The sequence below is a fragment of the Monodelphis domestica genome, chromosome 5 (genome assembly GCF_027887165.1).
Source record: "Monodelphis domestica isolate mMonDom1 chromosome 5, mMonDom1.pri, whole genome shotgun sequence".
Classification (NCBI taxonomy): Eukaryota; Metazoa; Chordata; class Mammalia; order Didelphimorphia; family Didelphidae; genus Monodelphis; species Monodelphis domestica.
Genome location: NC_077231.1, coordinates 474,700 through 490,580, shown reverse-complemented (window position 1 = coordinate 490,580; position 15,881 = coordinate 474,700). Strand labels below are relative to the sequence as shown.

Below are 15,881 nucleotides of genomic sequence, written 5' to 3'. Positions count from 1 at the left end.
TTCCCCCCTGAACAGGATGCCCTTTCCTCAGTCTTTATCTTTCTTGGCCTTACCTGGCCTCAGCCGTTGTTCATGTCCATGAGCTATAGTGTCCATGGGAAGGGAGATGATCATCGGGCTGACCTCTGGCTTGGAAAACGCCCACCATTTAGGACTGACTCCAGGATTCCTCACGACTCTGTGTCCTGGATCTTCAAACACAAAAATGAACAAACTCAACCTCATTATTTCTCTGCCTCGCCTCCCCTACCTGCAAACTCCTTAGACCTTTCCTAATTTTTCTTTTTCTTTTTGGGAGCCCATCTTCTCAGGCACTTGGGTCCACATTTTGGAAAAGTTCCTCTTATCCTATATATGTAAATGTATATACACGATAAGAGGGATGTTCCCATATATATATAAATATATAAATATGCATGTATGTATAGTAAAGATTAAATTTTACTCTCCTGATTGTGAAAATGGAAGGAATTACTCTCCCCTGATTTGTGAAGATTAAATTATATCTCCTGCCCATTTTTAGATTTAATCACCAAAAGTGTAAACACCCCACTTAATCATTAAGTGGGAAAGGCCTGGGTAATAGTGTGTGATGAATTAGAATCAAATGGACACAAAGCTTCTACTATGATTTGTCCACGTAAAGTAGAGGAAGGCACAGGAAGTGATGCAACGAAGTGTCTTTAAAAGGGAGTTACAACTTCCTGTGAGGAGAGATCTTTGGAAAGAATTCCGGCTTCCTTTGGAGTTGTGAGTTCCAGTTGGAGGCTGGTGAAGGATCTGCTGACTAGACCTGAGACCTTTCCTGAGGAGACTGTTCTTAAATCTCTCCCTTTGGACTGAAACATGGTGAGTAAAAGAGCTGACTCCTTTCCCAGGTTTTCTGAAGAGACTAGCCTCAGGAGAGACCTATCCTGTTGAGAGCAGTTCCCTGCATCCCCCGGTCCTCACTAAACTCCCCTGCCTGGGTTGAGCCAGGGGTCTGAGCAGAATATTAGAGCTTAGGCTAGATATCTTACCCTACCCTCTTTCTCTCTGATTTCCTACTTCACTCTTTCTATAGTTGGTAAATAATTTCTCCTTGGAATACATTAAATTCCTGGGGACCCTACTCTTGAATAATTCAGTCCAACCTTTAAAAAATCATTTTCTCCCCTTAACAATATATACCTCTATATCTCTATATCTGCATGTGTGTACATGTGAATAGTAAATATATCTGTTTACTGTTTATAAATATACATCCAAAGGATGCTAAGTCCTGTTGATTCTACCTCCATGTCTCTCATCTCTTCCCTCCTCTTCTTTCACAAAACTACACTCCTACTTCACTTTCTCATCCACTTTTACTGGACTTTTGCCATCAATGAGTGACTGCTCTCCCTATCTCTGATTCCTACCTTCTCTGAGCAATCCAACACCAAGATATTGAGTAATCTTACAGCATATAAAACGGACAATTCTATTACTCTAATGCCTTTTGTGGCTCTCTATTGCCTAATTGTAAATCTGTAATACAAGTAGGGGAGTGAGGAAGGGAAAGAAAAAAATAAAGATGATTATTGAAAAATTCTTTAAATATACATTCTTCCTAAATTATGGAAATAAAAAACTTGCCTGATTTTTGCTTTTTCTTAACTCCATTTTTTGTTTCTTGGTTTGTGAAACAATCTTTCCTTTCAACATTAGGTTGAGAGAGCTATGAGATAAGATAATGAAGTAACTATATACTTATACTGAAAATTTGCAATAAACATTGGGAAACAAATAAACATATCAATGTAATTACCTGCAATTCATGATATTTCTGATGATAATCTAAAAACAGAATAAAAGATTTATTGTCAACTGTATTTAAATTACTGCAATTCAGTTATGTACTTTGTTTAAAATGAATAGGCATGTTATGTCTCCTTATAGGATTGAAGGAATTGATGTTTTGATTTGGTTTAATTCTAGGCATTTGCATGATAGAATTTAGAATCCATGATTCATATTCAAAAGACAACAAGAATATTGTGTTGGTACAAGATATAATTTACATTTGAAAGAGATTAGATATCCAGGGATTCAAATATGTGCATATTCTGGTATAAAAGCATGCTGATCCATGACATATTCTTTATAAGAATGGATAATCTGTTCTCAGTGATGATTAATTACCAAGTTGATTTTCTAATTTGGCATTAGAATATGATTAATGCAGTTATACTACCAAGTGCTCATAGTATGAATGATTCCTTAATTAGTTATATATCAGGCAATATGTAAACAGTAAAGATAAAACAGGGTTAAAACAATTTATGTACCGTGTTTTATCATGAAATTAAGGCACTAGAAATAGATATTCTGAAAAGACCCACTTAGATGTATACTTGTAGAATAATAATAAATTATTTATTTTCATTTCTTTCTATACTCATACCACCTACTGGCATTGCTTATCCTTCTTTTCTCTGTCAGTTTATCCATCTGAACATTTCTTGATCCATTCATGAGGAAAGGTAATATATGAAATATACTTAAGAAATAATGTACAAAATCTTTCAATCCTGAAAGTTATTTTAAAGAATGTAAAACTTTTTATCAACTCAAAATTGGTAATTCAATTTTTTAAAATAAACAAACCTTTTTACAGGTTTAGCTCAACATTCATGGAAAACAAACCTGTTTACATACATACCTACAAGAAATCCCATTTTCTTCAAAAGGATCATCTTATCCCTACACTTTTCCAGTTTACTTTTCCATCTTTAGAAGTTATAAATCAATAAAGTTTTGAAAAACATTGCTTATTTTATAGTATTGGATTAATTATATATATATATATATATATCAGACAAAAAGTAAGAAATTGAAAGAATTTTTAAAACAGGTACTTCCAAAATAATACAAACACAATCCTTTACCTTTTCTGTATTGTATCCACATTAGTAAAATAGATATTATTACTAACCTCTGGGTAAAGCATTGCACTCACTCAACTGGGCTAAAAAAGGCATTAACTGGACTCATCTGGAAAGAGAGAGAATAGACCAAATGCCCAGTCTCCCTCTAACTTTGGCTCTCTTTTTCTTTACTCAGGCTGGCAATGTTTTCTGACTGATAAAGAAAGCACTCCAATTTTCCATGGGATAGCTAGGACATGTCTCTAATTCCTGAGAGGCAAGGATAGGATCTGCTGCTCCAGGGGAACAATATTTCTCCTTAGGTGTGTATTGTGTGTGTGCATCATTGAAAGCCAGAAATGAAGATCATTTTTTTGCCCAGGAATTGAATGAAGACTCCCATAACACAGAGGAGGACTGTTGTTTGCAATCTGTAGCAGAAAGTGAACATCTTTCCACTGAACTCTTTCACTCTCCTTCCATTACCTCTCCTTCATGATTTTTCTTCTATTACATTCCTTTTTTAGCACCTCTTTTTCTAGTTTTTCTCAAACAAGCTTTCAGTGATATTGAATACTTCTGTTAGTGGCACTAAGACTTCTTGAACTTTCTTATCTTATACACAATTGATGGTAAATTCCTCCCCTGACTCCACACAAGCTCCTAGAGCCCCCTTTAAATGGGTTTTTTTTACCAAGTTTAACTAGCTATTTAATATAATCTTACCTTTAATATGTCCACTTGAAATAACTTCTTTTCTTATTGATTTGGTGACTACAGATTTCTGTCTTATAGATTTTGGGGGTAGATTTTCAAAGACTCTCTTTAAGCAATGAAAAGATCAACAAAATAGTTAGGAAGTTCACTGCAGAGAGCAGAAATAAATGTGTTCTAGTAAATTATGAAGAGTTACCACCACTTAGAGAAAAATGAGAGTTCTACAGAATGTAAAATAAACATTTTTATATAACATTTTCTGCAAAAGGACAACTTCACATGTATACTTTTCCAGTTTATGCTACACAGGCATATTTATTCATTCAAATGAATTCTTTTAGGCTGGAGTTCACTTTTTAAAGTTTATTTACTAAATTAATTTATTTAGAATATTCTTCCATGGGTACATGAATCATGTTCTTTCTCTCCCCTCTTCCCACCCCCTCCATATGCCAATGAGCAATTCCACTGGGTTTTATATGTGCCATTGATCAAAACTCATTTCCATATGATTAATATTTGCACTAGGGTGAGCATTTAAAGTCTACATCTTTAATGATATCCCCACCAGACCATGTGATCAAGTAGTTGTTTTTCCTCTGTGTTTCATCTTCCACAGTTCTTCTTCTGGATGTGGATAGTGTTCTTTCTCATAAGTCCCTCAGAATTGTCCTGGATCATTGCATTACTGCTAGTAGAGAAGTCCATTATGTTCCATTGTGCCACAGTGTCTCTGCATACAATGTTCTCCTGGTTCTGCTCCTCTCACTCTGCATCAATTCCTGGAGGTCGTTGTGGCTCACATGGTATTCATCTAGTTCATTATTCCTTTCAGCACAATAGTATTCCATCCCCATCAGATACCACAATTTGTTTAGTCATTCCACAATCTAAGGCCATCCCCTCATTTTCATTTTTGTTTTGCCACCACAAAGGGTGTGCCTATAAATATTTTTTGTATGAAGAATTTTTCCTTTATTAACTCTTCGGGGTATAAACCCAGCGGTGGTATGGCTGGATCAAAGGGCAGAGAGTCTTTAAAAAGTCCTTTGAGCATAGTTCCAAATTGCCTTTCAGAATGGTTGGATCAATTCATAACTCCACTAGCAGTACATGAATGTCCTAATTTTGTCACATCCCCTCCAATGTTTATTACATTTTTTTGATGTCATAACAGCAAGCCTCTTAAGTGTGAAGTGGTACCTCAGAGTTGTTTTTATTTTCATTTCTCTGATTATCAGGTATTTAGAACCTTTTCTTTTGTGCTCATTGATAATTTTGATTTCTTTATCTGAACATTTCCTGTTCATGTCCATTGCCTATACATGAATTGGGGAATGACTTGATTTTTTTTTGTACAGTTGATTAAGCTCCTTATGAATTTGAGTAATTAGATTGTTGTCAAAGGTTTTGTTATAAAGACTTTCCCCTAATTTGTTGCTTACCTTCTAATTTTGTTTGTATTGGTTTTGTTTGTACAAAAACGTTTTAATTCAATGTAATCAAAATTTTGTTTTATATTTTGTGATATTCTGTATTTCTTGATCTTAAAAAATCTTTCCTTCCTAAAGATGTGACAGGTAAATGATTCTATGTTCACCTAATTTACCTATAATTTTCTTGTTTATATTTAAGTCATTCACTCATTCTGAATGCTTTTGTGTATTTAGGGTATGAGATGTTGAACTAAACCTAATCTCTGCCATACTGTTTTCAAATTTTCCCAGCAGTTTTTGTCAAATAGTGGATGTTTGTCCCTAAATCTGGGATCTTTGGATTTATCGTACACTATATTGTTGAGATCATTTACCCCAAGTCTATTCCACTGATACTCCCTTCTGCCTCTTAGCCAGCGCCATATTGTTTTGATGATCACTCCTTTATGGAACAGTTAAAGATCTGGTACTCCTAGCCACCCATCCTTCACATTTTAATTTTTATTATTTCCCTTGATGTTATTGATATTTTGTTCTTCTGGATGAACTTTGTTATAATTTTTCCCAATTCACTAAAAAAGTTTCTTCGTAGTTAAATAGGTATGGCAATGAATAAGTCAATTAATCTGGGTAGGACTGTCATTTTTATTATGTTACCTCATACTACCCCCATGAGCAATTGTTTTTCCAGTTGTTTAGATCTACTTTTCATTGGTGTTAAGTGTTTTGAAGTTGTGTTCTTATAGTTTCTGTGTTTGTCTTGGCAAATAGATTCCTACATATTTCATATTACCTAGGGTAATTTTAAATGGAATTTCTCTTTCTAACTCTTGCTGCTAAGATGTGTTGGAAACATAAAGAAATGGTTATGATTCCTGTGGCTTTATTTTGTGCCCTGCAACAATACTAAACTTGTTATTTGCATTAGCATTTTAGGTGATTTTTTAGTATTCTGTAAGTAGATCATTGTATCATCTGCAAAGAGTAATAGTTTAGTCTCTCCTTCATCTATGTTAATACCTTCAATTTTTTTTCTTCTCTGATTGCTACTGCTAGGGTTTCTAGTACAATTTTAAATAATAGAGGTCATAAGGGGCATCCTTGTTTCACTCCTGATCTTATTGGGAAGGCTTCTAATTTATCCCCATTGCAGATTATGCTTGCTGATGGCCTTATATACTGTTTATTATTTTTAGGAAAGGCCCTTCTATTCCTATACTTCCTTGTGACCTCAATGGGAAGGAGTGTTGTATTTTGTCAAAGGCTATTTCTGCATCTATTGAGATAACTGTGTGATTTTTGTTGGATTGGTTACTGATACATTCAATTATGTGGATGGCTTTCCTATGTTCATTAAGGATATTGGTCTGCAGTTTTTCTTCTCTGTCTTTGATCTGCCTGCTTTGGAATCAGTACCATATTTATTTCATGAAAGTAATTTGGTAGAACTCCTTCTTGGCTTAATTTGTTGAAAATTTTTATAGTATTGGGGTTATTTGATCTTTATAGATTTGATTGAATTCATTTGTGAATCCATCCAGCCCTGGGGATTTTTTCTTAGGGAGTTCTTTGATGGCTTGTTCAATTTCTTTTTCCAATACAGGATTACTTAAGTATTCTTTTTCTACTTATGTTAATCTAGGCAATTTATATTTTTATAAATAATCATCCATATCACCTAGATTGCCACATTTATTGCCATATAATTGTTCAAAATAGTGCTTAATAATTACCTTAAATCCGTCTTCATTACAGGTGAGGTCTCCCTTTTCATCTTTGATACTGTGAATTTTGTTTTCCTTTTTCCTTTTTAAAAAAATTAATTAACCAGTACTTTTTCTATTTTATTTGTTTTTTCAAAGTACCACCTTGTGGTCTCATTTATTAAGGAGTTCGTTCACTTTGAGTTTTATTAATTTCCCCTTTAATTTTTAGGTTTTCTAATTGAGTTTTTAATCTGAGCATTTTTACTTTGTTCACTTTCTAGTATTTTTAAGTTTCATGTGCAGTTCATTGACCCCTTACCTGATTTGTTAATTTATGCACTCAGGAATATAAATTCCTCCTCGTACTGCTTTGAATGCATTCCATGGATTTTGATAGGATGTCTCCTCATTGTCATGCTCTTCAATAAAACTGTTAATTGTTTCCAGAATTTATTCTTTAAACAACCAGTTTTGGAGAATCATGTTATTTAATATCCAATGGATTTATGTTTTCCCTTTCCATGTACCTTGACTATTATTATTATTGTATTTTGAACTGAAAAGATGGCATTGATTATTTCTGCCCTTTGTATTTGTTTGCCATGTTTTTATATCCTAGTACATGGTCAATCTTTGTGAATGTACTACCATGTGCCACTGAAAAGATGGTGTGTGCCTTTTTGTCACTATTTATTTTTCTCCATTTTTCTATTAACTCTGATTTTTCTAAGATTTCATTCACATAACTGAATTCTTTCATATTTATTTTTTGTTTGATTTATCTATATCTGATAGAGGAAAGTTCAGGTCTTCCACTAGTTTAGTTTTACTATCTATTTCCTCCTTAAACTCCAGTAGTTTCTCCTTTAAATATTTGGATACTATATCATTTGGTGTATACATGTTGAATACTGATATTTCCCCATTGTATATACTGCCTTTTATCAGGATGCAATTTCCTTCCCTGTCTCTTTAAATCAGTTCTATTTTTATTTTGGCGTTGCCAGATATCATGATTGCAACTCCTGCCTTCTTTTTCTCAGTTGATGCCCAATAGATTGTGCTACATTAAACTTTACCCTGTGTATGTAGACATACAATTTCTTGTAAACATTGTATGGAAGGATTTTGTTTTCTAATCCTCTCTGCTATTTGCTGCCATTTATGGGTGAGTTCATCCCATTCACATTGAGAGTTGTGATTACTACCTGTGCATTCCCCATCATTTTGATTTCCTCTCCTAGTCCTGCCCTATCTTCTTTCACTATTGCCTTCTACACCAATGTTTTGCTTTTAATCATATCCCCTAATCTCTACCCTTATTTTATTTCCCCTCCCACTCCCCTCCTTTCTTATTCCTCCCTTATTTTTCTTCAGGGTCTAATAAATTTGCTCTCCCCTCTTTTTCCCTCCCTTCTGGTACTCCCTACCCCACACCCCTATTGTTTTCCCTCTCAACTTATAGAATTTGAAACCCCAAATGGATGTATATGCTCTTCTGTCTCAGAGTTTATTCCACTGAGAGGAAGGTTTAAGTATTACCTATTAGCACCCTCTGCCTCTCCTTATATCAGTTCCCCCTCCTCCCTTCCATGTGCCCTTTTATGCAGTATAATTTATCCCATTTTCCTTATTCCTTCACATTTTTCTAGGTGCCATATACTATTTCCCTCCTTTCATTTTTTACACATCATCTTGAATCACTTATTACCCCCACCATTGCCTATGAATAATTCTTCCAACAACATTTTTGGGAGTTATAAATATTTTTCATGTAGGAATATATATAATTTGACCTTTGTTTTAAAGCCCTTAAATCCCCCTCCCTTTCTTGTTTACTTTTTCACATTTCTCTTGAATTTTGTATTATGGCATTAAAATTTCCATTTAGTTCTCTTCTTTTCTTTAAAAATACTTGGAAATCTTTGATTTTGTTAAATGTCCATGCTTTCCCTAGAAGTATATAATCAATTTTGATGGGTAGGTGGGTGATCTTTGGTTGTAGACTCAATTCTCTTGTATTTCTGAATATAATATTCTAATCCTTGCAGACCTTTAGGGTGGAAGCTGTCAGATCCAGTGCAATCCTGATTTGTGTTCCTTGATATCTGAATTGTCTCCTTCTGGTTTCTTGCAATATTTTCTCTTTAGCTTGGAAGCTCTTGAATTTGGCAATTATATTCCTGGGGGTTGGCTTTTGAGAATTTAGTGTAGTGGGTGATCTGTGGACTCTTTCAATGTCTATTTTGTCCTCTTGTTGAATATCAGGGCAGTTTTCTTGGATAATTTCTTGTAATATGATATCAAGGTTTCTGTTTCCATGTTTTCCAGTAGGCCTATGATTCTCAAATTTTCTCTCCTTGACCTGATTTCCAAATCTGTCATCTTCTCAATGAGATATTTATGTTTCCTTCACATTTGTCACAGCCTTTTGACTTTGCTTTTATTAATTCTTGCTGTCCTATGAGATCATGAAGTTCTATTTGCTGAATCTGAGTTTTTAAAGACTGGTTTTTCACTATGATCTTTTGATTTTCCTTTTCAGTTTGTTCTATCCTGCTTTTTATGGCTTCCAGCAGATCCTTTCTGGTGTTCAAACTGCTTATCATTTCATTTGATTTGGGGGATTCTTTTTTGAAGTGGGAGATTTGTATTTTTATAAATTGTAGTTTATTGATTAAAAAAATCATGTTTTCTCTCTCTACTCCCCTACAGTTCTTCCTCTGAATGTGGCTAGCATTCTTTCTCACAAGTCCTTCAAAACTGTCCTGGCTCATTGCATTGCTGCCAGTAGAGAAGTCCATTACGTTTGATTGTACCACAGTGTATCAGTCTCTGTGTATATTGTTCTTCTGGTTCTGCTTCTTTCACTCTGCATCAATTCCAGGAGGTCTTTCCAGTTCACATGGAATTCCTCCACTTCATTATTTCTTTGAGCACAATAGTATTCCATTAACAAAAGTTACCACAATTTGTTCAGCCATTCTCCAATCAAAGGGCATCCCCTCACTTTCTAATTTTTTTGTCACCACAAAGAGTGAGGCTATGAATATTCTTGTACAAGTCTTTTTCCCTATTATCTCTTTGGAGTACAAACCCAGCAGTGCTTTAGCCGGATCAAAGGGTAGACAAAAATCTTCTATTTTGTTGAATGCCCATACTTTCCCCTGAAAATATAGAGTCAGTTTTGATGGGTAGGTGATCTTTGGTTGTAGACACAATTCTCTTGTATTTCTGAATATCATTTTCTAAGCCTTGCAGTCCTTTAGTGTGGAGGCTGCCAGATCCTGTGCAGTCCTCATTTGTGTTCCTTAATATCAGAATTGTCTCCTGGCTTCTTGCCTTTCCTCCTTAGCTTAGAAGTTCTTGACTTTGGCAATTACATTCCTAGAAGTTGTCTTTTGAGGATTTAGTGTAGTGGGTGATCTGCGCACTCTTTCAATGACCCCTGTCAAGAGACCATAACTAGCCCATTCTCTGGGAATCCATCTTTACTGAGAATTCCCCTCTTTGTCCTAGTAATAGCAACATATAGAGAGGGGTCCTGATGCACCCCCCCCCCAGCCTGTCAACCATACACTCTAGACACCTCTCAAAATATATTCATTTATTAAGGCCTTAGGCAATTAGTACAGTGAAGAGAGGAAGCCTTTTGCTACCACACTGCAGCTATGTTAGCCTGGAAGTCTGGCGTGCCCTTTTTAAAGCAGAAATGATGCAATAATGATAAAATTGTAAGTCAGGAAATGTTCAGTAAATGGAGTATAAAATTTTATCATGACTGTCATAACAATTTTTTATCCTGTTTCAGAAATTATTGCGAGTTGAGTTAAAATATTTCTTCATACATTTAAAATACTTTTCCTACATGCTAACAGTATAGGAGGGGAAAGCAGTATTTGGGGCCACAGGTATAATAGCCAATCCATGGAGCGCTAATATTGAGGGGAGCCTAGAAAGTACAAACTGCTCAAGGTTTTATAGTGTGTGTGTGAGTTTGTGTGGTCTCTGGGAAAAGAGAGGACCTTATCCTTTCGACACTCCCCAATATTTCCCCAAATATCACACAAAGGAAAATTTTCACCTAATCACATCACCCAAGTCTACTGTACTGTACAATTCATTGTTGACCATTGCATATTCAATGCAATTACTCCCCTCTCTAAAGGTCTCCCACACTGATGACATATTTTTCCCTTCATATTATTGCCTGTGCTCACGCTTGATGTCTTGAACAGATACAATGGCCACCCAACCTCTTGTGATTATTTATATATGTGCTAATAAAAAAGAACGTTTTCATTCTCTATTTTATATATACTTCTCGAGTATAGGCAGAATCATTGCCCTTTTCCTGTCTTCACAATTCATTCCTCTGTCTTTGATCATTTCCTGTATAAAGCTGCGAGGTGATCCCTTCAACTCTGCCTCCATCACAATTACAGGAGGGGTTCTTCTTCTATCCAGATATCTGACCTCCTTTTGCCAGAAGACAGGGGGAACTCCCTAACTTTACTCCCTTTCAAGTCTCTGAAATTCTAGCAGTCTATGGAATCAGTGTTTTCTGAGAACTAACATCAAAAAGTCACCTGTAAGCATGCACCCCCCCCCAACTCTTTCTAACTTCCCCATTTCTCTTTGTAGCTGAGTAATCACTTCAGACTGTTCAATCTTTCTCTAAAATGAACAAGTGGAGGGGATGTGGAAAATGGGGATGCTAAAGCATTATTGGTAGAACTGTGACTGATTCCAATCATTGTAAAGAGTAATTTGGAGTCACACCCAAGCCTTATGAACCTCTGTACACATATTGTATTGCTGGGTCTGTTTCCCAAGAAGATTGGGGAAAGAGTAAAAGAATCCAGATGTTCTAAAACATTTATAGCAGCCATCTTGGTGGTGATGAAAAGAATTGAAAACTGACGGGAAACCCGCAATTGGGGAATGGCTAAACAAATGATCATACATGAATATGATGGAATACTAATGCATCATAAGAAATGATGAATAAACTGACTTTTCAAAAACCTGAAAGAACTTTCTGAGGTAATGAACAGTGAAATGAGTAGAACCAGCAGAACATTATACACAACCACAAAAGGAATACTGGAATTTATGAGAATTCATCTCCAGAAGGAGAATAGAAAGATAAAACATGAAAGACTTCATCTATATGAATATGTTGGTCTCCCTGACATTATCCTATGTGTTGAAAGGAGGGAGGATGAGGATTTTTATTTTGTAGATATATAGAAAAGTAAGTTAAAATAGAGATTTGTGATTTCATTTGTGTTAATGTCTTATTTTTCTTCAGACATAGAAATGCTTCCTTCGTTTAAATTTGCAATGAATTTTGAATTAAGAAAGTAACATTTCTAATAATGATCTTTGTCTCAAAATGAAATAAAATGAACAAGGTATTATTTAACCTTTTCTCTTTCCACAATCACTCTAGTTTATTTCATCCCCTTCAGCTTATTCAAGCTTATTAAATCGACATCTATTGGCCTTTAACATACCCCTGCTCCAGTTCATTTATCATGATCACAAACAGGTTTCCTACAATTACAAATGATCAAAATATTATTATCCTGCATGAGGAGGCTCCTTTACACAAATCTTGTCCAAAATCCTAAAGCGATCACTTCAGAGCAATTCGTATTCCCTATGAGAGGCCTTCTGCCAACCCCCGCTCTGTAAAATCCTCACTTGCATCTTTACTTCCTTCTGTCCATCAGAGCTTCACCCTTTCATGAAGCCCTAGTTATCGCCTCCTCTCTGAGGACATCTTTCTGGATTCACCATCACTGCCGCCACATTTCCCTTTGGTCACCTCCTCTTCTGCATACAAGTTGTGCAGTCATTTGATTGTAGGGGAGCATGAAATCGTCTTTGATGTTCCTCTGTCTGGCCTCATCCCTTAGAGGCACTCATGTTGGAGGGAGGCAGGTACCTGATTGAATATCAGTGAATTCCTGCCACAGCACACGGCCCAATGGCATTTGCTCACTGAATGACTGGGTGACTAACGAATGAAGGAGTGCAGCAGTGACTGGTCTTGGGAAGGTGGTGAGGCATAGAGGGAGGGAGTGGAAAGGGCATGGCCTGAAAGCTGGGGACTCATGAATCTCTTCTTGCCTCCATCCCTAATGAGTTGTGAGACCTAGGCTTCTGTGGCGGTCAGCTTCCTCAGGTGTTAACAAGCATTTAGACTAGAGAGTATTCATGTCCTTTTCAGCTCTGAAACCTGCACTTCTGAGGCACCACAGCTATTGGCAATACTTGAGTAATGGAGTAAATAGGAAATACAATTTTTACAATCACACTCCATATTGACAGTTCAGAATAATAGGAAATACCTCTGAATCCCAGGGTGATTCTGCATCTTCTTCCTCTCCCCCTGTGAATGCTGACATCAGATCTGCAAAATTGTGATGAAAAAACCATATTAATAACTAAGATACATGCTGCTGGGGACTAGAAAACTTCCAAAATAGATCTAGTTATAACAACTTCAGCAGAAACTACATGAATACGAGAATAGAAAAAATTTCTGGAGAAGAAACCAATGAAGTCAGTGATATTTGGATTCAGGGATTGTGGATAAAGTAGGGTCTTTCAAAGAAAGAAATTTGGAGCTAAGTGGAAATTTTCTATGAGACTATCTTATCACAAAAGCTGTTTTTTCTAATCACACTTAATATTGTGAGGAAAAAGAATGAAAAACAAAAAGAATGTTAATATTCAACATACTTCACAGTTAGGTCAAAACACATCACATTTCTGGGTTTACGATGGCAATTTACCAATGGACAGTTTTCCAAGCCTATTCTATAGCTTGAAGGGGTAGCATGCCATAGTGGAGACAGGGCCACCTTTGGAAGTAAGAAGGCCTGGGTTCAAGGCCCAATTCTGATAGATTTCTGTGTGACCAGGGGCCAGTCATGGAACGTTCTAGTGCCCCCCAGTCAGCTCCCTATGAATATAAGCTATAGAACAGTTTCTAGTCTGCATGGGTAGAGGTTTCCTCACTGGCAATTTCTTACAATGACAGAATCACAGGTCCTATCAAAACAATAATTTACCTTTTCTAACAGCACACTTCTGTGACATGCTGTGAGCTCCAAGTTCACTCGGAGAATTTGGAGTTTCACCATGTCTTTGTTCTCTAGTGGCATTATTGACCATTAACATGCCATCATTCTTTGGTTCCTCTTCTGTGTCCATTAATTCTTCCTACGTTCAATGAGAATGAAATGTGTAATGTCCTCAAAGAACTTCCTTTAATCTATTGCTAGCATATATAATACAAAAGTGTCTAACATGTTATATCTGCAAGATGTTGATGGCTCTAACCAATACTTCACACAAAGTATTAGATTTTCCAATCATTTTAGACATGTGCATTATTGAAAACCTTCTTATTAATAGTTCTTTCAACTTTATTAATTTCTCTTTAATGTTTAGGATTTCAATTTAGTTTTTATCTGGGGATTTTTAATTTGTTCTCTTTCTAGTTTTTTTTTAAATTTGCATTCCCTATACGTTGACCTTTTCCCTACCTGATTTGTTAATGTATGCAACTCAGGGTTATAAATGTCCTCCTGAGTATAGCTTTAGCTACAACCCATCAATTTTGATATGATGTTTCTTCATTGTCATTCTCTGCAATGAATGTATCAATGTTTCTATGATTTGCCTTTCCTTGTACACTTGCTTATTATTACTTTCATTGTATTATGATGTGAAAAGGTTGCATTTATTATTTCAGCTCATTTACATTTGTTTGTCACGTTTTTAGGCCCTAGTACATGGGTGAATGATTTAAAATATAAAGAAGAAAGTATAAGTAAATTAGGTGAACATAGAATCATTTAGTTGTCATATTTTTGCAAAAGGAAAGACTTTAAGACCAAGCAAGAGATAGAGAATTTTACAAAAAATAAAATGGATCATTTTGATTTCAATTAAATTAAAAAGGTTTTGTACAAACAAAACCAATACAAACAAGGTTAGAAGGTCAGCAACAAATTGTGAAAAAATCTTACTTAAATTTATAAGGAGCTTATTCAATTGTACAAAAAAATCAAGTCATTCCCCAATTCATAAATGGGCAAGGGACATGAATAGGCAATTTTCAGATAAAGAAATCACAACTATCAAACACATAAAAAGGATTCTAAATATCTTATTATCAGAAAATGGAAATCAAAACAACTCTCAGGTACAATACCTCACACTTAACAGACTGGTTAACATGACATAAAAAAGTAATAGTGTTGGAGGGGATGTGACAAAATTGGGACATTCATGCACTGCTGGTGGAGTTGTGAATTGATTCAACTATTCTGGAAGGCAATTCCAGCCATAGCACTGCTGGGTTTGTTCCCCAAAGAGATCATAAGGAAAAAGACACGCACAAGAATATTCCTAGCCACACTCTGTGTGGTGGCAAACAACTGGAAAATGAGGGGATGCCCTTCAAATGGGGAATGGCCGGACAAATTGTGGTGTCTGTTGGTGATGGAATACTACCGTGCTCAAAGGAGTAATAAAGTGGAGGAATTCCATGGAGACTGGAACAACCTCCAGGAAGTGATGCAGAGTGAAAGGAACAGAACCAGGAGAACATTGTACACAGAGATGGATACACTGTAGCACAATCAAATGTAACTGACTTCTCTACTAGCAGCAATGCAACAAGCCAGGACAATCTGAGCGATTTGAGAGGAAGAACGTATCTACATTCAGAGGAAGAACTGTGGGAGCTGAATCACAGAAGGAAAACAACTGCTTGTTCACATGGTTTGATGGGGATATGATCAGGGATGTAGACTCTAAGCGATCACCCTAGTGAAATATCAATAATATGGAAATAGACCTCAATCAATGACACATGTAAAACCTAATGGAATTGGTCCTTGGCTCTGGGAGCAGACTGGGAAGAGGGGAGGGAAAGAATATGTTTCATGTAACCATGGAAAAATATTTTCAATTAATTATTAAATAAATAATCATTAAAAACACTCTTCTCCCTAAGGAGAAACATTAATTCATAGCAATACATATGCTGATAAGTATTTTAATTCTTCAACATATTCAAGTACAAGGAACTGAGGAAAATGAAAGAATAA

The 15,881-nt window shown here is 35.7% G+C and overlaps 2 protein-coding genes across 3 annotated transcripts in view; both read right to left on the bottom strand.

The window, feature by feature from the left end:
* Positions 1–15,881, bottom strand: part of LOC100032444 (titin homolog) — a 281,885-nt gene that overhangs the window by 68,770 nt on the left and 197,234 nt on the right. The window lies entirely within an intron of this gene.
* LOC130454281 (ankyrin repeat domain-containing protein 7-like) overlaps positions 3,724–15,881 on the bottom strand; it is a 48,920-nt gene continuing 36,762 nt past the window's right edge. Inside the window, exons 8-9 of the mRNA XM_056797349.1 lie at positions 13,833–13,983; positions 3,724–13,168 (exon numbers count right to left, since the gene is read on the bottom strand). Coding sequence (XP_056653327.1) covers positions 13,068–13,168; positions 13,833–13,983 — 252 coding nt within the window. The 3' untranslated portion in view covers positions 3,724–13,067. The remainder of the gene's footprint in view (positions 13,169–13,832; positions 13,984–15,881) is intronic.